The following is a 27,473-nucleotide window of genomic DNA, read 5'->3' on the forward strand; positions in this document are numbered from 1 at the left end:
TTACATTAGCATCGGAGATGCTAGCGGTTAGCCAAGTCTCAGTGAAGCAGAAGAGACTGCACTCCCGGTAGGTCCTCTGGTTTCTCACTAATGCTGCGAGCTCGTCCGTCTTGTTAACCAGCGAGTTCACGTACCTTTTGCTAGCTTGGGCAATACCTCATCCAAGTAAGGCAAAATTAACTTCTCACGTATCACGTTCTCGTTCAGTCTTTTCAAGTCAACACAGATTTGTACTTTTCCATTCTTTTTCTTGTGTGTAAAGCAGAAAATGTGTTTAGAGTTTTGGAGACTTGAGAAGAGTTTATATCCTCTGTGTGTCAGTTTAAATAATTGTGATACACATTTCATTTTAGTGTGTTAGCAGTTGGAAAAAAAACTGTAATAAGGGGATGAATGTGTAAAGTACCCAAAGTGTAATAACGGTGCGCGGCAGTGGACAAATATCTATTTTATTAAATGTGAGGAGACGAAACTCAGAGATGGGCGTCCGGACGGGACTAAAATTACCGGAGGAGCACGGAGTTCAGAGAAAAACAGTAGATAATTCAGCCTGTAATTTTCTCAGAGGACGTCTGAGAAAAACACCTACATGATCATTCTGGACGGGAATAAAATCACAGAGAATAAAAAACATAAAAGAGAAAACTACCCAGAACCCCCTGAGATATTAATTCTCTCTGGATAGGACTTTAGGATCACAGACGGGATCTTGCCAGCTGCTTGCTTCTTAGTGAATTATTTACATTTTGTTTTTATTTACATATATTTTTAAGTTTTACACCGCATCCAAATGGTTTTGGATCTTTGCTTGTATGATTGTTTTAAGAATAATCTGCATTAAAATGTTTCATGCATGTTTTTCCTGTAAACAAGATCTAGAAGTTCCTAAGAACAGCTTGTAGGTGTGATGCTGTGGTTTTTACAGCCCGTCGTGTGATGTGTTTATCATTAGTAGCAGAAGATGGTCAGAAAGATACAGATATGATGTGGCACTGATCTCCTTTACTAATTTTCTGATGCAGCTTTTGTAAACATGGTCTTAAAATACAGACTGCATATTGGGTATATCTGAGTAACAAGGCATAGAACCATAACCATAAAATGGAAGTTTGATCTAGTACATAATTAGCATAATGTAGGGTATCATTGGGTGAACCAAGCAATCAGAGCTCTTATATGAAACTTTTGTCGGGACAATTTTTCAGAGCCCAACACTGTCTACATATCTATTACCATTACTGCAGAAAACAGGACTCCAGTAGTGTACAAGTTGGTAACATTTATTGTAGTTTTTTTCAATGCATCACATGACACTTCTCATTGTCTATTGATAACTATTTATATCAGAAAAGGTGTTTTTAAGCTTAAAGAGCCTACATATGCTGTTTTTCAAGTTAAAGATTCATCTGGTCACCATTATTAGTGCCATATGAAGATCATGCATTAGAAAGTTGATGTGAAGACCCCCATGAAGACTACCCTTACATTCTCACACATCCCTTCCAGGTCACACTCTTGCCCTTTAAGTCCACACTTTATAAAATTCCCTTATATTTTAAAGGACAAATAAGAATAAGCACTTATATAAAACAAGTAAAAATCATTTTCCAGACACCTTGCCCTTAAAGAAAAGCAGAAACTTGGTTTTCTTGGGGGTCCAAGACTTTTCCTCGGAGGACGTAAACATGAGGGCCTGGCCAATCCTGGATTGGACTGTGGTTGGTCTTCAGTATGCCTTACAGGACTCTAATTTCCCATTCTCTCACTTGGTCGATAAAAACACTCTTTGGTTAAGTTCACATTACAATCCACGTTAAATTGTTCAAATCCGTTTTTTTGCTCAGATCGGATTTGGCGGTTCACATTCACAAATGAAAAAATGATACAGTGATCTGTATCTGTGTTTAATATGAACGAATCTGTCTCTGAAATGTCTCACATAAACGCCTCCTTTTTCACCAACAACAAAAACCCTCATATTATAGAGAGGAGAGACTCGTAGCTTTATAAAGGGAAATGGATGAGTTAGCAGCACATATGTGGAGCATCTTTTGCTGGAGTGGAGAGTAAACAGCTGCTCTGAAGTTCATGCTCAGGTCCAGGAGGAGAAAAAAGGACAGGCGGTTTGCTTTTGCTGTTTTAGTTTTGCAGCTATAGCTGCACAGCTGCACCAAGAGATACAGTGTGGGTACGAGAGGGGAGCATGTAGCACTAGCGCTAATGCTAGTATGTAAAAGCTAAAAGAAGCATTAATTCGGATTTGACTGTTTATATTAATGCTGCATGTCCGTGGATCAGATATGTATCTGATTTAGGATCACAAATATAAGTGACTCAAATCTGATTTTTAAAAATCTGAGCCATGTTGAGCTAAAAATCAGATTTGAGTCACTTCAGCCTGGTAATGTGAACATAGCCTCTCACACCCTGAGCCTCCACCACCAGTCCACAGTGCTTTCCAGACCCAGACGCTGTGGGTGACTTTTCAGTTTCCTTCTCCTTGGTTTTGCTCCTCTTGATGGTGTGGCGACGCCTGATCCAGCTCTCTTCACTGGTGCCACCCTGCATCTTCCTGCCAGGCTCACCAATACACTTATATATGTTTTTTATTATCTTTCTACCCATTCATCACAATCCCTTCCCTCTTCTACCAGCCCTGCTGATTCCACAGGTACAATTCATGATACAATATATATTATAATTCCTGAAATTTAAATATTTTTAGTTCAAACACACATATTACACTGTCTCAACACATGGACGACATGTAATACATTCTTTTTAGTATAGTAACTGTTGAGACAGTGAGACTTGATCTGTTTACAAAATAAATCTTTGAGATTATGTTAATATTTGAATGTGTGTTTTGACTAAAATTATTTATAATAATATTGTATTAATTAAGTAATTATAATTAGGTAATATTGTATTCAGAAATGAAGTAAAGTTTACTAAAAGAAATGATTGACTGAAGTTTAGTTAATTTATGCACTCTGTGTAACATTTAAGTCTTGAAACCGAGTTGAATTTGAAATTAAATTTACTTAAAAAAGCAAATGCAGAAAGTTGCGAAACTTTTTTTAAGTCAATTTTACTCATCATTTTTTTCAGTGCAGTCATTACCGGCAAAGGATCCTCAACAAAGTATTAAAAATAAATATTTTATTTGTGGTAAAGTTCACATGTCCAATTACTTTTGACAGCTTACTAAGGGCAGCTTGTAGGTGTGATATTGTGGTTTCTAGAGAAGAGAAGATGTCCTGAGAGATAAAGACCTGATATGGCACCTATATACCATCTTATTTACATATTAACAGCTTTTGTACCCACATGTAGACTAACACTACCTCCTGGATATTAGATCTGAGTAAGAAGGTATAGATCCATAACCACCGATATGATGGCTCAGTTAATCTGGATAGATATAGTTTTGTTGAGAAATTAAATTTGAGGGTTTTTACAGGTATCTTGTGTCTGGTTTCTCCTCATACTTGCTTGTGTTTAAGTGAGAAGATAGACTAGCCATGATTGTTTAGTGTTTCTGCTGACGTCCTCAGCAGCCTGATACATGAAATATGTGTCAGTGATGAAAAAACTGACCTGGAAGAGGCCTACAGTTAGATACAGCCACATCTGCCCAGATAAACAAGGGTAAAAATATTTAATACCTCAGTTAAAGGAGAACTCCGGTGTGAAATGGACTTTGGGTGTATTTATTAAAACATGATAAAAAGTTTTTATCTGTGTTGAATATCTCTCCTCCGCTCTCCTGCAGCTTTCTGACATCCAGTATTTTCTGCTCTTTACCCAAACAGGCTTTAGAATGAGTGATATAGGGCATATTTTACCCTGCAGATAAATCACAAAGTAGCTCCACACTTCATTGGTAGAATCCTGATATTTAAAACCAGACATTTAGAGCTTTAAAACTGAACAAGAAGTTTATTTAAAAAACACTGTTTAAATCCCATAGTGTAGGTAAATCTCCGGGCGCCGCCATATTTAATTTAATCACAATAAGTCAACCGTGGAGCAGAAGGAATAGGGAGGATAGTTGAGTGGATTGGAAAATTAATTATTTGAAAATGCATGAATTCCAGCTGTTTGTCTCGTCCTGTTTCCGAGTCTCTCTCTTTTGTTAAGTATAAAACTAAAACTCCACATGTGTTCATTCATAGTTTAGATGCTTCAGTGAGAATCTACAATGTAAATAGTCATGAAAATAAAGAAAACACACTGAAAATAAGAGAGTTGGCCTGTACTGCAGATCTACGTTTATTAAAGCTGTTTTTAATTTTAGAGCCATTCCACCGAAACGATTCCATTTCTGGACCCAGGAAATTACGTGCATAAATGTGCACACAGAATAACTTTAAAATACATTTTATTACTAAGCATAGTGACTCCAAATTTCATCTAAGCTTCAAAAATATTTTTTTCATAATAAATCCATAATATTCAAGTTAAAATATACATTTTAGTTGAGTTTCACTCAGTCCTGTTACCGTAACCCATTACCCCATCTGAAACCCCTGGATCATTTTACAACAGGAAGTCACATCTACAACAGGAAATGACATCAGCTGGTTCTTCTGAAGACCCTGGTAAGAGCAGAATTAAGGTCCTCATTAGTTTTTCTGTATATTTGATCTTATTTGTAACGATGACTGAAGAGCTCAGTCTCAACACTCAGTCCTGTTACCTAAATTAATTCTTACATATTATTTCTTTATTTTTTTTATACAAATTTTGAGGAAAATCACTAGAATGAGCTCAGTATCCTCATGCTGTTAGCATAGCCGCCATTTAGCTCTTTTTCATATTTTTCTGTTCTGTTCCAGTAACAGGAGTGAGTGCCAGTAACAGGAGGGATTATTTTGTAATAAATATCAATTATTTGAACTTGCAGTTAACTATTTCTTTAAAATAAAGGAGAATTACAGGACTTGCTTTTAAATATGCTTTTTAAATGAGTTTTGTAATCATCTTCAGATGAAAAATGAAGTAAAGCTGCCTGAGTTTCAGCAGTACATGTTTTGAATCGTTAAATACAGATGTTGTTAGATTCAGTCTTAAAACAAAGATTACAAAAATGTTTTATTTTACAACCAACAAAAAATCTAAAGCACTTTATTCAATCGCCAGACAAGAAAATGGGTACTTTTGGGGGCAGAAATCAGACAGTACATGCGCCTACACTGAAAAATATGATGCATAAAATTTACTTTAAAAAAGTTTTGCAAGTAAATTTAATTTCAGATTAATTTAAGTAACTTCAACTCAGTTTCAAGACTTAAATGTTAAATAGAGTAAATAATTGAACTGAATTTCAGTCAATCCTTTCTTTTAGTAAACTTTACTTCATTTTGTCGTGCGTTATTTCACGACTCTTGAGGCCTCCCAGAAAGGGAAGCCTGGGCTAGCTAAAATGAGCCCTAAAAACGTATCTAGTCATGCATCACTACAAAAGTTCTAAGTTTAAAAGAAAGAAGGTAAAAACAGACGAGAACCTTAAGTTTAAAGAAAGGAGAAGGCGAATCGTTCCGAAGTTCTAAGTTGATTCTTTATTGTTCTTGAAGTCAGCCAGATTCAGTCAGGAGGATTCAGTCTTCTGATAATACAGAGGAATACATGCTCTTTTATACAGTATCTGGGTGAACAACGGTGGGGGCTTTTGGCACACCTGTTCTTCACTTGGGCACTCTTCTCGTGAGAGAGTCAGCAACGTCTGGGTGAACAACGGTGGGGGCTTTTGGCACAAGTCAGACAAAACCAAGGTCGCCTCGACCAGCACCTCGCGCCTTGGTACAGACTGTACAGGCCTCAGAAAAAGGGTCAGACACCTGTTTTAACAGAACTTAGTGAACTCTAGACTTTTTATCCAAATATATTATTAGAAAGGTAATATAGCATATATTGATCACCAATTTAGGGCCCACAATTTCTGCATACAATATTACCTAATAACAATTACTTGATGTACACAATAATGCTGAAATAATTCATGATACATAATATATTATAAATCCTGAAATGTTAATATTTTTAGTTAAAACACACATATTACACTGTCTCAACACACGGATCGCATGTAATACATTCTTTATACTAGTTTACTAAAATAATATATTACATGCTGTCACGTCTGGTGTTGTAGGCGCTCCCTGTCCTTCCACACTTAGCTCCAACGGAGGTTCTCAGTCAAACTACAACACCCAGAATGCACCTCACACTGACATCACACACACTGCCGATCACGTGACACCTCACCTGCCCCGGCCAGGAAGTCCTGAATACTGATTACCTGTAGTATTTAAGGACTGCTCACACTCACACACATCGCCGAGTATTGCCTGGTTTCGTCCACATTACAAAGCGTTATTCTCTGTTACAGTTTTCTTGTGTATGTCCTTGCTTTTGTTTTCTCGACTCTGATTTTTGACTTGCCTACTCTGTGGATTTTGTGTATTACCTGAACTGTTATCGGTTACGATCACCTCTGATACTGCCTGCTTGGTGTATGAACTCTGGACTGTGTATTGTTTCTGATTGTGGATCTCCTCTGATACTGCCTGCCCCGTGTAAGACCATTGGACTGCCTCACTATCCGGTAACGGTCTCTCCCTCCTGGTTTCTGCTTAACAGTGTTCACTACCTACTGCTACTGTTTTGTTTTGTACCCTGTGGGTTTTTAATAAAATCCTAAACTGGTTCAGCGAGTGTCTGTATTCTGTACCCCATCATGACACATGCCATCTATGTGTTGAGACAGTGAGACTTGGTCTGTTTCTAAAATTAATATTTGAGATTATGTAACTATTTGAATGTGTGTTTTTAACTTAAATTAAATGAATTAGTATTGTATAAATTAATTAATTGTAATTAGATAATATTGTATGCAGAAATGAAGTAAAGTTTACTAAAAGAAAGGATTGACTGAAGTTCAGTTCACTTATTTACTCTGTGTAACATTTAAGTCTTGAAACCGAGTTGAAGTTACTGAAATTAATCTGAAATTAAATTTACTTAAAAAAAGCAAATGCAGAAAGTTGGGAAGCTTTTTAAAGTAAATTTTACTCATCATTTTTCAGTGTACAGCTCAGAACTGTAGTTAAACAGCTCAGGTTAAACTCTTTAACCTTAATTCGGGCTCGGGCTCATAATGAGAGTTTACGGGTCGGACCGGGTCGGGCTCGGGTAGAGTCAGGCTGGAGATTCTGGGCCTGATGTGAACTCTAGTCCACGTGCACTTCGTCTAAACACACCTAAAGTGAGCGTTACTAACAGCTTTTAGGTGTGATGTTGTGGTTTCTCAAGTGCATCGTTTGAGGTGTATCTTTAGAAGCAGCTGTAGGCGTGATATCACACTTTCTCTCATTTACATATTTCCCAAAGCAGCTTTTTGGATTTAGAGATAAATGGAGATCAGCAGCACAGACTGATCACTGTTTAATACTTCTATTAAACTAAAAGCATTAAACACTAAATATCATCACAAGCATCACTGATAGCTGAACTCATTTCTCATATTTATTACATTTTACAACAGTAGTAGTAAAGTCCTGGAGATTTGTCGTACTGAAGAACTTCATTTTCAGCTGTTATAGTTGCAACATGGCCCACCATAGCAGCTGTTATTTTTGGGAAAAATAAAAGGATTTAAGTGTGCCTTATTTTACAGTTGGAACATTCGACTTCATTTGTCAGTTCTAGAGGAAATTGTGTGTTTTTTATTATATGTACACACACTACAACAACGACTCTTGACAGCCTTAATGGATCAAAAGTCTGTTGGGCTGATGTAAATGGTCAAATAAATTAGTTTTAAATGAGTTTTAATGCTGTACTTACTAAAAAAACCTCAGTTTTAATGTTTTACTTATTAAATTAGTTCAGTTTTAATGTTTTACTTATTAAATTAGTTCAGTTTTAATGTTTTACTTATTAAATTAGTTCAGTTTTAATGTTTTACTTATTAAATTAGTTCAGTTTTAATGTTTTACTTATTAAATTAGTTCAGTTTTAATGCTCTGCGATGGATTGGCAGCCTGTCCAGGGTGTAGACTAACTTAGCTGGGATAGGCTCCAGAATCATGCATCCAGCATCATGAACGCATGAATGTTTTAATGCTCTGTTTACTAAAAAAAGATTAGATTTAATGTTCTTCTAACCAAAAAAGTTTTAATGCTCTACTTATTATAAAAGTTCATTCAAGTTTAATGCTGTACTCACTAAAAACCTCGGTTTTTAACAGCATATTTCAAAAAAATCAGTTTGAATATTTTACTTACTAAAAAACTCAATGTTAACTCTTTATTTACTGAAAAGCTTAGTTTTAATACTCTACTCACTGAAAAAGTTCAGTTTTACTGCTCTATTTACTAAAAAATCTCAGTTTCAGTGCTCTTCTTACAGAAAAAGCTCAGATTTAATGCTCTACTTAATAAAAACTGTACTTATTTAAAAAATGTAATGCTCTACACAAAAAAATCTGTTTTAATGTTCTTCCTACTAAAATGGTCAGTTTTAATGTTGTACTTAATAATAACCCAGTTTTAAATGTCGAATTACTAAAAAAGCTTAGTTTTAATGCTTTAAAACTCATTAAATGTGTTCTGTTTTAATGCTCTACTTCTTAAAAATAGTTTTAATTATCTTCTTACTTAGGGGTCTCAGTTGTAATGCTTTACTCAGTAAAATGCTTAGTTTTTACTCTCTAATTACTAAAGAAGCCCAGTTTGAATGCTTAATTTAATATGAAAGTTCAGATTGAATGTTTTAACATTGTACTCATTAAAACAAGCTTTAACGCTCTACACACAGAAAAATCTGGTTTAATGTTCTACCTAATGAAAAAGTTCAGTTTTAATGTTCTACTTACTAAAACAAGTTCAGTTTTTATGCTGTACATAAAAAAATGAGTTTTAAATCTCTAGTTCCTAATGAACACTTTTAATTGTAATACTCTATTTACTGAAAAGGTTTTAATGCTCTACTCATTTTAAAAAGTTCTGTTTTAATGCTCTACTTACTAAAAAACGTTCATGGCTTTAATGTTATACTTACTACAGTGCTGTTATAGCTTACTAAAATACTGTGGGGTTTAAATCAGGCTCGGGCTCATAATGGCAGTTTATAATGCGGGTCGGGTCGAGCTCGGGTCGAGTCAGGCTGGATTTGTTGGGTCTGATCTAAACTGTAATATAAAAGCATCCACAGTAAATTAGTTTCTGCTTATAGATGCTTTTATGTTCCTGCATACAGAGTTCATTTAAGTAATTTCTTTTTTTTATACTAAATGAAGGAGTGTTGCACACAGACAAAACACGCCTGAATCTCCTCATTAATACAACCAAAACTCAAGATTCAAGATTCAAAGAGTTTATTGTCATGTGCACAGTGAGAAACAAGTTTCCTCACACAATTAAAATTCTTTCTTTGCTCCTCGCCAAGTATACTGCATAAAGATAAAAGTATAAATTATACAATAAACAAATAAATACACTACCTAAATATAAATATTTAATTGGTGTTGAATAAATATATTCACATATACATATGAGCTGTACAAACCGCAGATGATTATATAGAAAAAAAGAGGAGGAGCCAGGACATATAGGGGGAGTGGCCATTGCCGAGAGGGGGAGGGACAAGACAGAGGGGGAGTGGCCATTACGGAGAGGGGAGGAGTTAGGGCAGAGAGGGGGAGGGGCCAGACAGCACAGAATGGATATAAAAGACTGTGGAGCTGCTGCATCCAGATCATCTGCAGACGGCGGTTCTGTGAGATTCCTGAATACAGCAGCAGCTCCTGAGGAAGATTTCATCTCAACTCTGAAAATGAGCAAAGAAGGTAAGAACAGACATAATTCTCAATTAAATATCTCATCATTTATCATTTATTCTCATTACTGCATTTGAATGGAGATATCTTATTATAAGTAAATCAAGCTCTGGGTCTGCTTATGTTATAATGTGATTTTTTTCTGTTTGAATATGGAGTAAATTTTATGCCAAAAGTTTTATACAAAAAAAATAAAATCTGCAGTCAAAATGTTGAAAATCAAAATCAAAAATTGTATGTTGCAAATTCAAAAGAGAAAAAATATATAGCAAATATATCTTTTTAAATATACTTGGTTTCTTTATTGTCTTTTGCAGTTATTTGAAAATTATTTCCATGTGGATTTTGCGAGTCTTTACTTTTATTTTTGTGTTTTTGTGAATTTTCTGTGGATTTTAAAATATTTTTCTGTTAAAGACTTTTACTTCTGGAATCTCTGGTTTGCTTCTGCTTCAGTTTTTTGCTTCTAAGTTTTGGCACAGTGTTAACGGGTGGGCAGGGCCGACAAGAAGGTGATTCCCTTAAATTTCCATTGCTCAGCTGGTTTTGGACTTTTACAATTAAATTAAATTAAATGTTATGTTTAATGTCATATTTATTCTCTAAGCAAGTGTATTTCTCCATTAAAAAGCTCACGTTAGCGCGGTGTGCTAAATATTCACACGCAAAGTAGATAACTAGCTAACTCACTAGCTCACTGACTGGGTAACTCACTAGCTCACTGACTGGGTAACTCACTAGCTCACTGACTGGGTAACTCACTAGCTCACTGATTGGGTAACTCACTAGCTCACTGACTAGCAAACTCACTAGCTCACTGACTAGGTAACTCACTGACTAGGTAACTCACTAGCTCACTGACTGGGTAACTCACTAGCTCACTGACTAGGTAACTCACTAGCTCACTGACTGGGTAACTCACTAGCTCACTTACTAGGTAACTCACTAGCTCACTTACTAGGTAACTCACTAGCTCACTGACTGGGTAACTCACTAGCTCACTAACTAGGTAACTCACTAGCTCACTGACAAGGTAACTCACTAGCTCACTGACTGGGTAACTCACTAGCTCACTGACTAGGTAACTCACTAACTCACTGACTAGGAAATTCACTAGCTCACTGACTAGGTAACTAGCTAACTCACTAGCAAACTGACTAGGTAACTCACTAGCACACTAAATAGGTAACTCACTAGCTCACTGACAAGGTAACTCACTAGCTCACTGACTGGGTAACTCACTAGCTCACTGACTAGCTAACTCACTAGCTCACTGACTACGTAACTCACTAACTCACTGACTAGGAAATTCACTAGCTCACTGACTAGGTAACTAGCTAACTCACTAGCAAACTGACTAGGTAACTCACTAGCACACTAAATAGGTAACTCATTAGCTAACTGACAAGGTAACTCACTAGCTCACTGACTGGGTAAATAACTAGCTCACTGACTAGGTAACTCACTAACTCACTGACTAGGAACTTCACTAGGTCACTGACTAGGTAACTAGCTAACTCACTAGCAAACTGACTAGGTAACTCACTAGCACACTAAATAGGTAACTCACTAACTCACTGACTAGGTAACTCACTAGCTCACTGACTAGGTAACTCACTAACTCACTGACTAGCTAACTCACTAGCTCACTGACTAGCTAACTCACTAGTACACTGACTAGGTAACTCACTAGTACACTGACTAGGTAACTCACTAGTACACTGACTAGGTAACTCACTAGTACACTGACTAGGTAACTAGCTAACTCATTAGCACACTGACTAGGTAACTCACTACCTCACTGACTAGGTAACTCACTAACTCACTGACTAGGTAACTCACTAACTCACTGACTAGGTAACTCACTAGTACACTGACTAGGTAACTCACTAGTACACTGACTAGGTAACTCACTTACTCACTGACTAGGTAACTAGCTAACTCATTAGCACACTGACTAGGTAACTCACTAGCTCACTGGTTAGCTAACTCACTAGCTCACTGATTAGCTAACTCACTAGCTCACTGATTAGCTAACTCACTTGCTGACTCAGTAGCTCACTGACTAGGTAACTCACTAGCTCACTAACTCGCTCACTGACTAGGTAACTCACTAGCTCACTGACTAGGTAACTAGCTAACTCACTAGCTCACTGACTAGCTAACTCACTAGCACACTAACTAGCTAACACACTAGCTGACACAGTAGCTCACTGACTAGCTAACTCACTAGCTCACTGACTAGCTAACGCACTAGCTAGCTAACACTAGCTGACACAGTAGCTCACTGACTAGCTAACTCACTAGCTCACTGACTAGCTTACTCACTAGCTCACTAACTAGCTAACGCACTAGCTCATTGATTAGCTAACTCACTAGCTCACTGGTTAGCTAACTCACTAGCTCACTGATTAGCTAACTCACTAGCTCACTGATTAGCTAACTCACTTGCTGACTCAGTAGCTCACTGACTAGCTAACTCACTAGCTCACTGACTAGCTTACTCACTAGCTCACTGACTAGCTTACCCACTAGGTAACTCACTAGCTCAGTAACTAGGTATCACATTAGCTCACTGAATAGGTAACTCACTAGCTCACTGACTAGCTAACTCACTAGCTCACTGATTAGCTAACTCACTAGCTCACTAACTTGCTAACTCCCTAGCTCACTGATTAGCTAACTCACTAGCTCACTGATTAGCTAACTCACTAGCTCACTGATTAGCTAACTCACTAGCTCACTGATTAGCTAACTCACTAGCTCACTAACTAGCTAACGCACTAGCTCATTGATTAGCTAACTCACTAGCTCACGGATTAGCTTACTCACTACCTCACTAACTAGCTAACTCACTAGCTCACTGTTAAGCTAATTCACTAGCTCACTAACTAGCTAACTCACTAGCTCACTGACTAGCTAACTCACTAACTAGCTAACTCACTAGCTCACTGATTAGCTAACTCACTAGCTCACTAACTAGCTAACTCACTAGCTCACTGATTAGCTAACTCACTAGCTCACTAACAAGCTAACTCACTAGCTCACGGATTAGCTAACTCACTAGCTCACTAACTAGCTAACTCACTAGCTCACTAACTAGCTAAATCACTAGGTCACTAACTAGCTAACTCACGAGCTCACTAACTAGCTAACTCATTGGCTCACTGACTAGCTAACTCACTAACTAGCTAACTCACTAATTAGCTAACTCACTAGCTCACTGATTAGCTAACTTACTAGCTCACTAACTAGATAACTCACAAGCTCACTGATTAGCTAACTCACTAGCTCACTAACTAGCTAACTCACTAGCTCACTAACTAGATAACTCACAAGCTCACTGATTAGCTAACTCACTAGCTCACTAACTAGATAACTCACAAGCTCACTAACTAGATAACTCACAAGCTCACTAACTAGCTAACTCACTAGCTCACTGATTAGCTAACTCACTAGCTCACTAACTAGCTAACTCACTAGCTCACTGATTTGCTAACTCACTAGCTCACTAACTAGATAACTCACAAGCTCACTAACTAGATAACTCACAAGCTCACTAACTAGCTAACTCACTAGCTCACTGATTAGCTAACTCACTAGCTCACTGACTACCTAACTCATTAGCTCACTGACTAGCTAACTCACCTGCTCACTGACTAGCTAACTCACTAACTAGCTAACTCACTAGCTCACTGACTAGGAAAGTACTATACTTTGCGTGTGAATATGTAGCACACTTCGCTAACGTGAGCTTTTTAATGGAGTGAAACACTTGAAGATAATCTGTAACTAACTAAAATGAACTAAATCCATAATCCACATCTAATATCAAACCACAGATCCTCCCCACTCTAACCAGCACTAATAAATCAATCTGTTATTCATAAACACAAAACAAATTAATTCAGGTAAGAACACTTAAAAACACAGAACAGTTAGCCGGTTAGCAGTTAGCCATTGCAGCTAATCCACTATCAGCTAGGTGTCATAAAAAGTCATTAGATCAGCTTGTAGACTTACACTTAGAAACCAAGAACAATAAAGAAAATCTATTTTATTTAGTTTTGACCGTACTAAGTACATTTTTAATATTTAAATCAAAATATGATAAAATATCTAAATTAATCATTGCATTTAGTTTTAAGCGTTTTAAGCAGGTCTGGTATAGATTATTACAGCAGTGCAAAACATTTCAACTAATATAAAAATGTCTTTGAGAGTAGTTTTTTCTTTCAGATGTATTTGGCTGTGACCGAAATGGCTCCCTACTCCCTCATTAGTGTTGCGCTAATTAGGGAGACACTATGTAGTTCACTAATTAGTGGTAAAACAGGAGTGAATTCGGACAGCACCGGTCGCTTAAACACACACAGGTGAGGGGGGTTGAGTCGTGTTTAAAACTCCATAAACACACTGAACTGAGCTCTGAATTAAAGTTAGTGAAGCTCTGAGCTGATCATGAAGTCATTTATTTGCGTTTTATATTTACGCTGATCAAAATATAAATACTATTGAACTACATGTAGAAAACCTGAAATTAACAGCGTACACCGGCTCGCAGTGTTGCCAGATTGGGTGGTTTCATGCCAAATGTCGAGAAATTGTCTGGAGGAAACGCTGTGATTTGACGGGTGAACAAAACTACCGAATGTTAGGAGGAAATTTAACCCAGCAGTGTTATATTTAGAGATCCAGACAGAGACAGAGCTTTGCTGATGGAAATTTGAAGCTGTGTTTGTTTGTTCTTATATGCGAGTAATTCTTTCTTTAATTGCTTGCAAGATTATTTTAATGTACTGTATTTACTTTTTTGGTCCGTGTGTCCTGTAATACAAGGCAAAAAACACATAATACAAACATGCAGATAAACTCATTTAAATGTTTTTTTTTTTTTAATTAGTGATATTTAAGATATTTATGATATTTTATTTAAGATCATGTTGGAATATACCCTGTAATATTGTTAATATGATGAACATCCGCTGTTTGGGTGGTTTTCTCAGTATTTTGGTGGATTTAAAACGCGTTTTACCCTGTGAATTGATTTTATCTGAATTACACTCTAACAATCTGGCAACCCTGGTGGCTCTCTGTCCGCTCCGTTTCTTCGGCTGTCTGTTGCTTAGTAAAGAGACCCGCAATGCATTTTGGGACACATTTAACTTGCTTAGTAAGCAGCTAAATTTACTATAAATCATGATGCATTATGGGAGTTTTTAGTGCCCTCAAAATTACGCTCAAAATCTTCCTCATGATTCGGACACTCAAAGAAAAATGGCTGACATACTCAATAGTGCCCTAACTAGTAAACAGTGAGCCATTTCGGTCACAGTCTTTGAGTAACTGCTGGCACGTGTGACCTTTTCCAAAAAAAAAAAAAAGAAAAAGTTATTTAAATGACAAAAGGTGCATCAAACTATATACAATTAGTCTTGGGCCATGGAGAATAATCCATAAGATATTGAGCTATAAGAGATTGGGTTTGAAGCCTTTAAAACACAGAAGCAGTTTTACATTTTATTTTTATTTCATTTATCTGGAGAGATTTAATCTGAAATTTAAGTTCAGTAAAGCACGTTAAACACCAACATATTTTCTGTATATTACCTTTCTTCTAAAATTGTGCTTCAAATATAGAACTTTATGCTGAACACAGTTTGTTTTACAAGTCAATATTGCCTAGATGGACAGAACTAAAAAAAGTAAACATGTAAAACTGCAGTGTTAAAAGCAATGCAGTTGAATATTTGGGTGCATCTAACATTTGTGCTGGTGCACCTAAGAAAAAAAGTCAGGCGCGCTGGTGCAACCAGTGCAAAAATGTAATCCAGAGTAAAGTAACCAAGTATATTTAAAAATATATATTTGCTTTATATTTTTTTCTCTTTTAAATTTGCAGCATACAATTTTTCCTTTTGATTTTTAACATTTTGATTGCAGTTTTTTTTTACGTAAAACTTTTGGCACTTTTGGAGGAGAGGGAAAATGATCACAGTTGATGTCAGAAACTCATAAATGGTTACAGTATTTTACTTATTGAGGTTATTTCAGCCAAACAACTGTTACTGTATATAACAACGATCTGAGAAGGAACTAGCATCTTATCTCATAGCAAGCCCAGGACTCGTAGCTTCTCCTCCTTCTCCTTAGGAACAATAGGAAGAATATCAAATAAAAAAGAATAAAATACCTGCTAGTACAAAGGATAAAACTCTTCAGTCTCCTACCTGATGGCAGCAGGCTGAAGAAGCTGTGTAGTAGCTTTGTACAGTAGATTAAGGTCAGGGCATGAGGCTCTGTGCTAAAATGTGTCATTTCTGACAAATCTGTGAAGCTTTTGTAAAAGCCTGGACTGTATGAAAATTGTAAAATTTGAACTAAATGATGTTTGTTTTTTCTTTGGAATAATTGGAACAATGACTTTTTCTGACATGACGATATAAACGATGCAAAAGTGAAAAGTCTAAATGATGTTTTGAACAAATTATAATCCAATAAATTTTCTTTCCTGTTTTAACATGATTCTCCTTATGTTCATTATTTACATTTAGATATTGACATTACCTGGTGGTGTGTTTTATTTATAAACTGTTACAAAGAGAAATATCCAGAGCAAATGAGATATTGAGACCAATGCTTTTCAGGAAAGGAGGAACCACTGAAGCTGGTGTTGCTGGGCTCCACGAATATGGGAAAGAGCACAACTGGTAACACCATCCTGGGCGGTGATGTCTTTCCTTCTGGGGTCGGCATGTCTGACACGACGCGGAGTTCGTGTGGAAAAATGGGAAAGGTGGACGGGAGAGAGGTGATGGTGGTGGACACTCCGGCCATGTATAAGAGTGGTCTCAACGATACTGTGTTGAAAGAAGAGCTGAAGACCGCCCTGCTCTGCTGTGATCCAGGACCCCATGTCTTTCTCTTCGTCGTTGCTCTGGGATCTTTCTCAGAGAAGCATGGTGAGATACTGAAAAAAGTGAATAAGACGTTGCGTTCAGATGTTAGCTCCTTCTCCATGGTGCTCTTCACTAATGGTGAGAAGCTGAAGCCAGAAGATAAGATAGATCATATTATTGAAAAGAATCAGGGCTTGAAGGAACTGATTGAGAGTTGTGGGGGGCGTTACAAGGTATTCAGTAATGAAGACAAGGAAAGTAATCAGGTCGAAGAGCTTCTAGATCAGATTGATGATGAGATGAAAAAGAGAAACCCTGAGAATAAGCATTACACAAGTCCTATCACCAAGGAAAAGATCACCTGGGTAACTAAATACTGTACTCTTCATACCCTGGCGCTCGTGGGGGGTTCAGCTGTTATGATGCTCAGCAAGAGTTCTGCTCTTGCAAATGTGGTGGAGCAGCTCGGCCTCGGTGATACGGTCATGGCGTTCGATTTCGACTACGTCATGCAAACCGTAGAGTCGGTTGTAGGCCTGTTCTGAAGAGGTTTTAGAGAGAGGGCGATCACTGTGGGGAATTGTACGGGGAAATTTGAGCACAGTGAATGTAACCAGGTCTATTTGTGGGTACTGGGTAGGTCTCAGGGTAGTGGTTGAGTCTTGGAATGGTTGAGATGACATCGTTAGGTACTTCTTCCCCTACACTCCTTTTACAGTATATATATGCTTCCATTCCCTTATATCATTAAGCAATGCGACATCAGTTATCATCAACATGCAGATGATACGCTCAGCCTAACTTTTTTAGGGCCTTTAGAGAACTTTTGTTGTAGTAAAACATGATAAAAAGTTTTTATCTTTGATGAATAGCCCACCAGTTTATCCAACAAACACCCTTCAGACTGGGTGATACAGGCCATAGTTTACCCTGATAGATCACTTTTTACACCGTAATCCAGCTCAAAGTATCTCCACACCTCCTTACTAGAATCTGGAGAGCCCTGACATTTAAAACCAGGCATTAATTACTTAAAAAGTGCAAAAGAAGATTATTAATATGTGTGCCGCTATATTTGTATTGATCATGTCATAGACATGTCATATATATATATATATATATCTATGTATGTCATTATCAGTACAGTGCTGGCGGCGCTCAGAGCTGAAGCTAGTAGTGTTATAGGATGTAAATGTCCCAGGGACAAAATACAAGAGTGCGTGTGTTAAGGTCCTAAACCCACAATACCCAGATTGAGTAGTGAATCGATCAGGAAGAACCTCTTGTCACAAATTTACCCTAGTGAGTTTATCCACAAGGGGACTTAATCATCCCTTGCACAACCCAATCTTTAAATTTACAATGAACACTAATTTTGCACACTCAAAGTAACCCCTGGAACTAACCTAGCTTAATAATTAAAAATATGACTCAGTTTGGGATGGAATACAGTCTATACCAGTATAATTACCCGAAGGAGACAACAACAAAAATAAGAACTAAGCTGTTTAATTGTTATTTTCTCTAGACAAAAAACAGCTAAAAAGCATGCATGAGTCAGACTAGAAATATTTGCATAACTTTTAAGGTTAATAACCTCAGATCAGACTGGATACACCAATAAACAAAATAAAGAGCAAAATTAACATTAAACGAACAAAACAAAATAAAAAAATGTCCCAGTCTCTAGGATGAACAGCTTCCAGGGCAGGCAGATGCAGTTCTTCTCTGTCCACAGGGTCCAATCGCGTCCCGAACAGGGCACAGGAAAGCCTGAACAGCAACTAGTTCCTTTAGACTAATCAGCCTCAAATATATAATACAGGGGAGAACAATAAATAAAAAGCTTAACTTATGCAATTTACTGAATAAAACTTCCTATATCACCAAGCCAACTATCACTCTACAGCTCATACACTGTAAATAAAAAGGCTGTTTGTACCAGAGACTGTAAAAAAAGATGGACGCCGTGTCGCCTATCCCATTCATTCAGTGAAAATGAAGCCAAAATCTTCCGCCGTTTTGGCGATCCCGAAACTCGATTCTGCGCAGTAGAGTCCAGAGGAGGGAGAAAGACTGTGGAGAGACAGCCTACTCATTTAAATAACCACGCCCCTGAGGGCTGCCTCGAGGTCACAGGCTGCAGAGCGGAGTGGAGCGGAGCTGACGATCTGTTATTGGTCCCGCCCATAACCAGCCCTTTTACAATAACCACACCTTTTTTGAATAGAGCTGAATAACGTTTTTAAAAAACTAATTCTGTGGGGATATAAAAATGTAATAAAATAAGCAGAGGTTACACTAGCTGCTGCATTTAAATAAAGGAGGTAGAATTACAGTATATTGGAAAAAAAAAAACGTGATTGAAATTTGTCTGTTTTGCCATTGAAACCTATGGGGGTGGGTGGGGTTACACAGCTTTCTGAAACCGAACAGCAGGGGGCACCCGAACTGTGGTGGCTTGACTTTTGAGAGACGATGCTCTGTCCAGCTATATACAGTCTATGGTTTGTACTCACACCTCTCTGAGCACAGTCAAAACTGTACTCAGAACCAGCAGCCGCTCGCCCACAGTGTATGGCTCGACCCCCGGTCACCAGTCCAACACGATCCCGACAGCAACAGTGGTCACCGCGTGCTCCTGCTTCAGTAACCTCCCCGTTCTGCTGCAAGTGCCAGCCTCGTGGTCCGTACTCCGGCTCACTCTCGCCGTTCTCACCACGCCGCACGCCGAGTCCACCTCTGCCGCTCCTGAGTCTGCGCACTTCCGACCAGTGTTGCCAACTCCTCAGTAAGGAAAGTAGCTATTGGCTGTCCTAAAAGTCGCTAGAAGTCGCTAAATGAGGTCATCACCTAATTAGAATAATACATGTTTTTGAAGCTGTAAAGGATTAGAGTTGTGGGAGGGAAAAAAGTGAGTAAAAACACCATAAATATGTTAGAAAGGTTACAAATGAACAACTTCTGTTGCTTTTTAAATAGGACGTCACTTTTTTTTTTTACAATAACTTAATTTTTACGTGAATTGCATAAATTAGTTTTTTTTGCCATGTTCTTAAATGTTATAATAAGAGCAGCAGTGAGCCGGAACTGTTATTCTACATTTTTTTTTTTAGTTTCTTTTATTTAGTTTTTTTTTTTTTTTTACGTTTTCTTAAGTTTTCTTTATTTTCAGAGACACATTGTTCAGTGGTTCAATCGATATTTAGCTTTGTTTTATTTTATTTTTGGCTTTGTATTTAGCTTTTTTACGTTTTCTTTATTTTTAAACCTATCATAGACAAATTGTTCAGTGGCTCAATAGATATTTAGCTTTTTATAAAGAGGGAGACACTGTGGAGGAGGTGAGTGACAAAGTGAGTTAAATTCAGTGATTTCTTTTCGTGTCACACTGAAGACACAGTTATATTTATACTTCTGATCTGTAAATACAGAGCGAGGTCAGTCAGCGGCGGCTGTGGGCACGGTGTTGGTGGAGCGGTGTGTGTGTGCTCTGACAGTCAGACTGCACTGTGAGTGATGTGGGCGGGGCTGACGGCAGCGCGGAGGACAGTAACTGAAGAGCGCGTGTTCATCTCAGAGTCGCCAAACGTCTCCAATAACACGATAAAAACTCGTTATATTTGTCGTGAGTAGTTTATTAGCTTTTATACAAAAAAAGTGTCCAAATATAGCGACAAAGTCGCTAAGTTAGCAACACTGCTTCCGACTCGCCCGCGCGTCCCCTTCCGGAGCCCCGCTTCCTGCACTGTTGCTCCTGTCTCCCACACGATAAGAGTCCACCTTTTAAAATAAGAGTCCCGACATGCCCGTGCTCCCCCGCTGCTCTGATAGGCGAAAGAAAAAAGGGGATCTCAGGAAGCAGTTTCAGCTGTTCAGGTAACTAGACGGTCTAAAGAAATTAGTGACGAACCACCCCAAAACACAAAACACATCGCAGCAAATAAACAAAAATCCAAAATACACTCCACAATAATCACAACAAATAAACAGAAGTCCAAAATAAATTTCACAATAATGCCACACAAAATCATATTATATAATATAAATAAAATAAATCACCATTTTTTGACCTGTCCAACATAAGCAGTGTTTTTTTTCCGGATCTCTGAACGCTGTGGGAGAACGGAGGTGTGCTATTCATCAAAGATAAGAACTTTTTATCATGTTTTACTACAACAAAAGTACATTTTATACCAGAATTCAGCTTTAAGCTTTAGAATATTTTACTAAGTAGTAATTTTTTATATTTTAATTTATGCTAGCTCAGGTTTTCATTACAAATTATTTAATGTTTTTAATGCAACCTTTTTGCTACATCTTTTAAAAAGTAAATTCTACTTATCAGCTTATTGAATTGGTTTACAGTGTATCTGCAGCGAGTGCAGAGCGATCATATTATACCTGCTCAGTCTGCGCTACTGCTCTGATTAGCTTTTAGTGATACAGTAGATTTTAAGGTGGTGGTTTTAAATGTTTTTATGGCCTCTATCTCCTTTATTTTAGTGATGTGATTGTACGGTGTGTTCTGGTCAGGGCTCTCAGGTCTTTCCACTGTAATCTGCTGAGATTTTGAGAGGCTGCTTTTAGCCAGTTCGACCCAAAGCTTTGGAAAGTTCTTCCTGAGGAGCTTCGAGCCGTTTTATCTTTCAGCACTTTTAACCCTTAGAAACCCAGTGATGCATTGTTTATATAGCTTAATTATTTAGGAATGCATCAACGCACAGGGAACACTGGGGTATGCAACAAATCTTATGACCTCAACAAAAAAAAAACATAATAAATAAAACTAAAAAAAAAGCTTTTTCAAACAATAATATTTACTTCTAGTGCTTACAAAATATTTATACGAGGTAGCATCCAGATGGATCCAAATTACATAAACTCTTAGCTTGCAATGACTGTCAAGAGGCGGGAATATCAAGAGAAAAAAGTAAAAAAATAAATAAATAAAAACAGGCGCTCGGTTAACATTCATCAAATGAAAACATGATCAATTCCATGTAGATTTACAAATTCTGGAAGCATTTACATTTCAAATGATCATTTTTGAGCAACTCAATGTGTTTCTCTCCTAAAATAACTGTTCATAAAAAGTGAAACAGGAACTAAAAATATAAATAAAACTGAGTAAAATGTCACGTGGTCCCTGTCTGTTCTCATGTTTCTGTGTTTATTTACCTTTTCTGGCCCTGTATCATATGTGTGTTATATCCCCATGTGACCTGTGCTCCTCTGTGTCTCCTGTCTTAGTAGTTTTCCACTCACCTGTGTTCATTTGTAGCTCCGCCCCTTAGTCCCAGGTGTTTCCTGTTTCTCGTGTGTGTCCACCACTATTTAAAGAAACAGGAAACACACTGAATTGGAAACACCTGGGGAAGGGGCGGAGCTACAAATGAGACGTGGTGGAAAAGTACTGAGACAGGAGACACAGAGGAGCACAGGTCACGTGGGGATATAACACAGACATGATACAGGGCCAGAAAAGGCAAATAAACACAGAAACATGAGAACAGACAGGGACCACGTGACATAAAAACACAACAGAAAATAGGCTGGGGTTCAAATAAAATTAGCCTTAAAACATTTTTACTTAAAAGAGCATTTTCATAGGAGTATTTTTTTATGTTTACATGTCTCTTATCCTCTCTAAAAAAATTATGTGCAATTTTTGCTTCTCTGTTTATATGTGTATATTTTATAATGACTGCAAATGTTTTCTTAGTTTTCTGATCTATTTATTCTCACTCTAGTCACTTTATTTTTTTTGTTCTTGTAGTTTTGTTTTCTCAGTTCTGTTTTTTTTTGTTTTAGGTTATCCTACCTCTGTTTTCTTTTCTTTTTAGTTTACTCTGTTTTGTTTATTTAATCTTTATCTGCTCCTACAGTGTGGAGCTTCTTTCACCTTCATTATTTTCTGTACTGAACCTTTTTGAATAATGTCACACAACAGCAAAGTGTGTCATTAAAATCCTGTTCTAATAATCTACTGTTAATTTAACTTTTATGCTGCTTTGAAATGATAATAATGATAATACGCGTGTCTGTAAGTGAAGCATGCTGAAGTAAAGTCAGAAATCTTCTGAATATATATTTTTATCTTATAGTGATGAAACAAAATAAAATAAATTCCTTAAAGACAATATTGTTTGATTCTTTACGTCACATTCATTCAATAGTTCAGTGTGTAAGTTTTGGCATTTTATAAAATTGTGTCACTGAATATCAGAGAAGGCAGACAGGAAGATGTAAGTGCATGTAAAGAAATATTTATTATAAATAAACAAACAAAGAAACAAACGAGAGACAAGGAGAATAAACTAGGAACTAAAACAAGACAGAAATAAGAAGAAATTAACAAGAAATAAACAAGAATAAACAAGAAATAAGAAGAAAAAAAGAAGAAATAAGAAGAAATAAACAAACAATAAACAAGAAATAAACAAGAAATAAAAAAGAATGAACAAGACATAAACAAGAATAAACAAGAAATAAACTAGAAATAAACAAGGAATAAACAAGAAATAAACAAGAAAAAAACAAGAAATAAACAAGGAGTAACAGGGCAATAAACTGTGGAACGGGAAATAAACCGCTGGATAGTTAACTAGTGCAAAGACAAACAAAGAAACAGTGAAACCAGAACTATATATATATATATATATATATATATATATATATATATATATATATATATATATTTAATACAGAAAACATACACACGAAACTAAGCACACCTGGGCAGGTAACGAGGGGGGCGGAGTTACAAATGAGACAAAAGGAGAGAACATGTGAATGGAATAGTATACAGTATCCAGTTATACCCAGTTGCAAAAACTAACTTCAGAATCCAGGGAAGAGCTCAGAATATTAATAAAAATACAGCCTAGCTAACAGTGATATCTGCATTAGCATTAGCATCCCCAACACAGAGTCTGCTCAAAGTAAAAAAAAAAAAAAAAAACTTTAAGAATACATCCTGGATCCTGGATGAGATGGGAAGAGATTCTCCTGAAACAAAGAAAAGCCCGACAGATACGAGTGATTTTACTGCACATCTCACATTAAATCATCATCATTAAAAAAAACATCCAAACAGCTTAATCTGTCAGTAGAGAAAAAAAAACTCACTGCATGAATATCAGGGAATCTGCAGGAAAAAAAGACTTAAATTCATTTAACTAAAAACAAGATCTTACTTCTTAAAATGTGAATTAATATGTATTAAATCCGTCTCCTGCATCTCTTAAAAATATTACACATAGTAAATACGATTGTGCTTCTATTTTCACACATTGCATTTTCCAGTGTTCAACTTTTACACGAAAAAAACAACCAATTTTTACATACATATTTTTACAAACATTTATTTAAATATATATTACCTTAAAAAACGCTTTGGTATTTTTTAAATATTGAGGTTAAACCTGATTTACTGACGGATGCATCAATGTGGGAGTTCCAATATTTTATATATATATATATATATATATATATATATATATATATATATATATATATATATATATATATAAATTTATCTACAAATACCGATATACACATTTATAACTTACAGAAAGACTACACACCCCAGTATTACTTTATAAACTAAAATAATATTTATATATCTTACATTTTAGCTTCAACCAGATGTATTAAAGCAATAAAATTAAATGTTCCTGATGTGTAATAATGTGAAAATATATTTGTTTAATTTCTGACTGAGAATCGCTGCTTTTCTTCTAAATTAAGAAAAATGGTTTTATATATAAAAAATAAGGTCAGTTAATGAGGCAATTCAGTGCTTTACAGATTTAAACTCAGTGCAGAACAAGTTTAAAAAAGAAGGTTATTAGAAATTACATGTAACAGAATAAATAAGTTATGCAAACTAAATACAAAAGAAATCTAATTACATTTAAAACAGAATTAAAATGAGGAAAATTACAATACTGGAAATACATTTAAGACATAATTAGAACCATATTAGAAGAAAAAGCTGAATTATAAGGAACGACGTTTGTGATCAGAATTCAGAATCCTTGTTTTTGTATAATGGGTCTACACAACTCTTCTAAAGAGAACATAAAATAGTTGATGTTTTATCATTTTATTCTGTTTGCACACAATATTTATTTATTTATTTATTTATTTTACCAGTCACCACTGATATCTGCTGTTAATGTATGCACTGTGTATTGTTCAGTATTGATTATTAATTGTTCAGTACTATGAACATTTTATTAGCTACTACAGATAATTCATTGATTTCTATTGAATTTTTATTATTAATTGTAAATTAATTAAAGCATCATTTGTTGCTCAGCTTTGTGTTTTAATTCTCTGTATTTGTGCAGAACCCAGATTAATTCCTCAGTCTGATCTCAGGACTATAATCAGATTTTTCCAGCAGGTGGCAGGAGTATCCAACATATCTGAGCCCTATACACAATATAATTACACAGATCTTTATTCCACAGCAGTTTATTCTAATCAGGGTTCCTGTAGGATCTTCCCCACAGCTGAGACTCCGCCCTGCTCTGGGCTGGATAGAGCAGGTGATATGAGTGGGAGGAGCTTATAAGGAAGAGTAAAAAGAAAAATACATATGTTAAAAGTATTTACCCAGATTTCTTGTGTTTTTGCTTTTTTTCATGCGTACATTTTTTCAGATTAACAAACAAACTTTAGTATCAGAGAAATATCATCTGAATATTGTTGAGTCATTGTCCTGCTGCAGAACCCATGTACACCCAAGTATGCCTATTACATCTATTAAAGCTAGTTGTCCAGCAGCTCAAGACCATCACCCAGGGCTGGACTGGTAATCTGGCATACCGGGGATTTTCCCGTTGGGCCGACAGTCCTCAGGGGCCGGTGCTGTTTAGATCAGGCCCCCAGCTTTTCCCTTCCAAATCGTACCCCCAAGTGTGCTGCTGAGGGATGAGAAGACCATTTGAGCAAAGCTATCCATTCACTTCCATTCATTTCGGGGTGTCTTTGAACCAATAATAAATGTATTTCCAAGCTGTTTTCGATTATGACACGGCCCATGTTCTTTTCTACAAAGAACGGATTTTCTGTAATTTGATCCATAAGATTAATAATCTGTTCATAGGTTTAGAAAATAACATTTTTATACAACAATGCTGACAACAACAATTACTTCAACAACGATGAAGTAAAAAGACAGCAACCCAAAATACCGTGCTGTAATGTTTGGAGAAGTTGCTCCTCTTAATTTAAAAGTACAGAGCTGATTGAATTAGAGCAGGGTCAAAGTAACCTCTTAAAATCCTTGAATCCTTGTGAGTACACTGTACATGATTGGCTGATTAGCTGAGTGTAACGGATTGTGTAAAGTGCTGATTGTAAAGACATTAAGTTCTAGGAAGATGCTGCATACGTGTACTGGTTGGGAGTACATTGTACTTGATTGGCTGATGTGTGTATTTGTTGGGTGCTAGCTGAGTGTAAAGACATTAGAAAGCTGCTGCATGTACTTTTAACTTCATTCATTTATTCAGTGAAGTGACAAACACTGACCTGAGAATCTGCAGTTTACAGTGTGAACTCTTCAGTCCAGCAGAGAGCAGCTCCACTCCTGAATCCTGCAGGTCATTTTTACTGAGGTCCAGCTCTATCAGAGAGTTTTTCAGTTTTAAAACTGATCCCAGACTTTTACATATCTCCATAACTCCATTTAGATGATGGCTTAAGTAATTACCCAGACTGCTATTGGATATGTGATAGGCCTATTGGGGGCTGTTCTGTACCTGCACAAATCGTCCAAATGTACAGATCATCTTTACAAACTCAGACTCAATATGTCCTCATATGTAAATGTTAAGAAAGTTCAGATCTTTATCTCTTTAGAAATGTGTGTATACAGTGTTCAGACTGTAGGTTGTCAAAGAAAGAACACTGTTCATGTAAAGATGAGAACTGGTTGATAATCATCAAATTTGTTCCAGTTACATATTCCACTCATTTTTTATTTTGGCTAATATCCTGTGTTCTCAGTATGAAATAAAATACCTGAAAGTGTATAATATATATTGCTATTTATACATCAAAGCCATTGTTAAGGATCATTTTAAGACACCATATATACACTTTCTTGTAATAACTGTATCAACAGGAAAGGACTACACAATGTTATCCAAAATAATAGACATTTCTGTTTCAATAACATATTTTGTGTATCTAAACATAATGAATGTAACATATTAACTATAAACCATACACATTTTGTTTTTCTACAATGTTACATCAAGCAAACAAACGGTATGCTTTAGAATGTACAATTAGTCTTAGATTACCTTTATAAATGATTTACTTAGATGTTAATAATATCTAAAGTCGTTATGAACTAAAGCAGTAAGCAGTTTAATGAAAATATTTATAATAAGCATACTATTGTGTAATAATATGGTTATGAATTTAACAGTGATGAACTGGAAACTGATAAAAGTCCTCTACACAGATGTCCTGTTTAAATTTATAATTCTAAGAATCAGCAGTTCACTAAAATCTGTATAATAAAAACACTCACACAGCTCTTTTGGATGTATCTCTGATGGGTGATATTTCCTGAGATTAAACTCATCCAGCTCTTCTTCTGAATTCTCCAACAGAAATGCCAGAGCTGACCACTGAGAAGGATGGAGTCTGGCCTGATGAAGACGATGGTCACCACCTCTGCTCAGGTATTTCTGCACTTCCTGCA

General features: G+C 36.4%; 1 protein-coding gene across 1 annotated transcript; it reads left to right on the forward strand.

The window, feature by feature from the left end:
* Window positions 1-9,654: 9,654 nt before the first annotated feature.
* LOC111196370 (GTPase IMAP family member 2-like) lies at window positions 9,655-17,289 on the forward strand. Its single transcript, XM_022685584.2, has 2 exons — window positions 9,655-9,854; window positions 16,493-17,289. The coding sequence occupies exons 1-2, from the start codon at window positions 9,728-9,730 to the stop codon at window positions 17,287-17,289; spliced, it is 924 nt and encodes a 307-aa protein (XP_022541305.2). The 5' UTR covers window positions 9,655-9,727.
* Window positions 17,290-27,473: the final 10,184 nt, after the last annotated feature.

This window comes from Astyanax mexicanus, chromosome 7, assembly GCF_023375975.1.
Source record: "Astyanax mexicanus isolate ESR-SI-001 chromosome 7, AstMex3_surface, whole genome shotgun sequence".
In the NCBI taxonomy this organism is placed as follows: Eukaryota; Metazoa; Chordata; class Actinopteri; order Characiformes; family Acestrorhamphidae; genus Astyanax; species Astyanax mexicanus.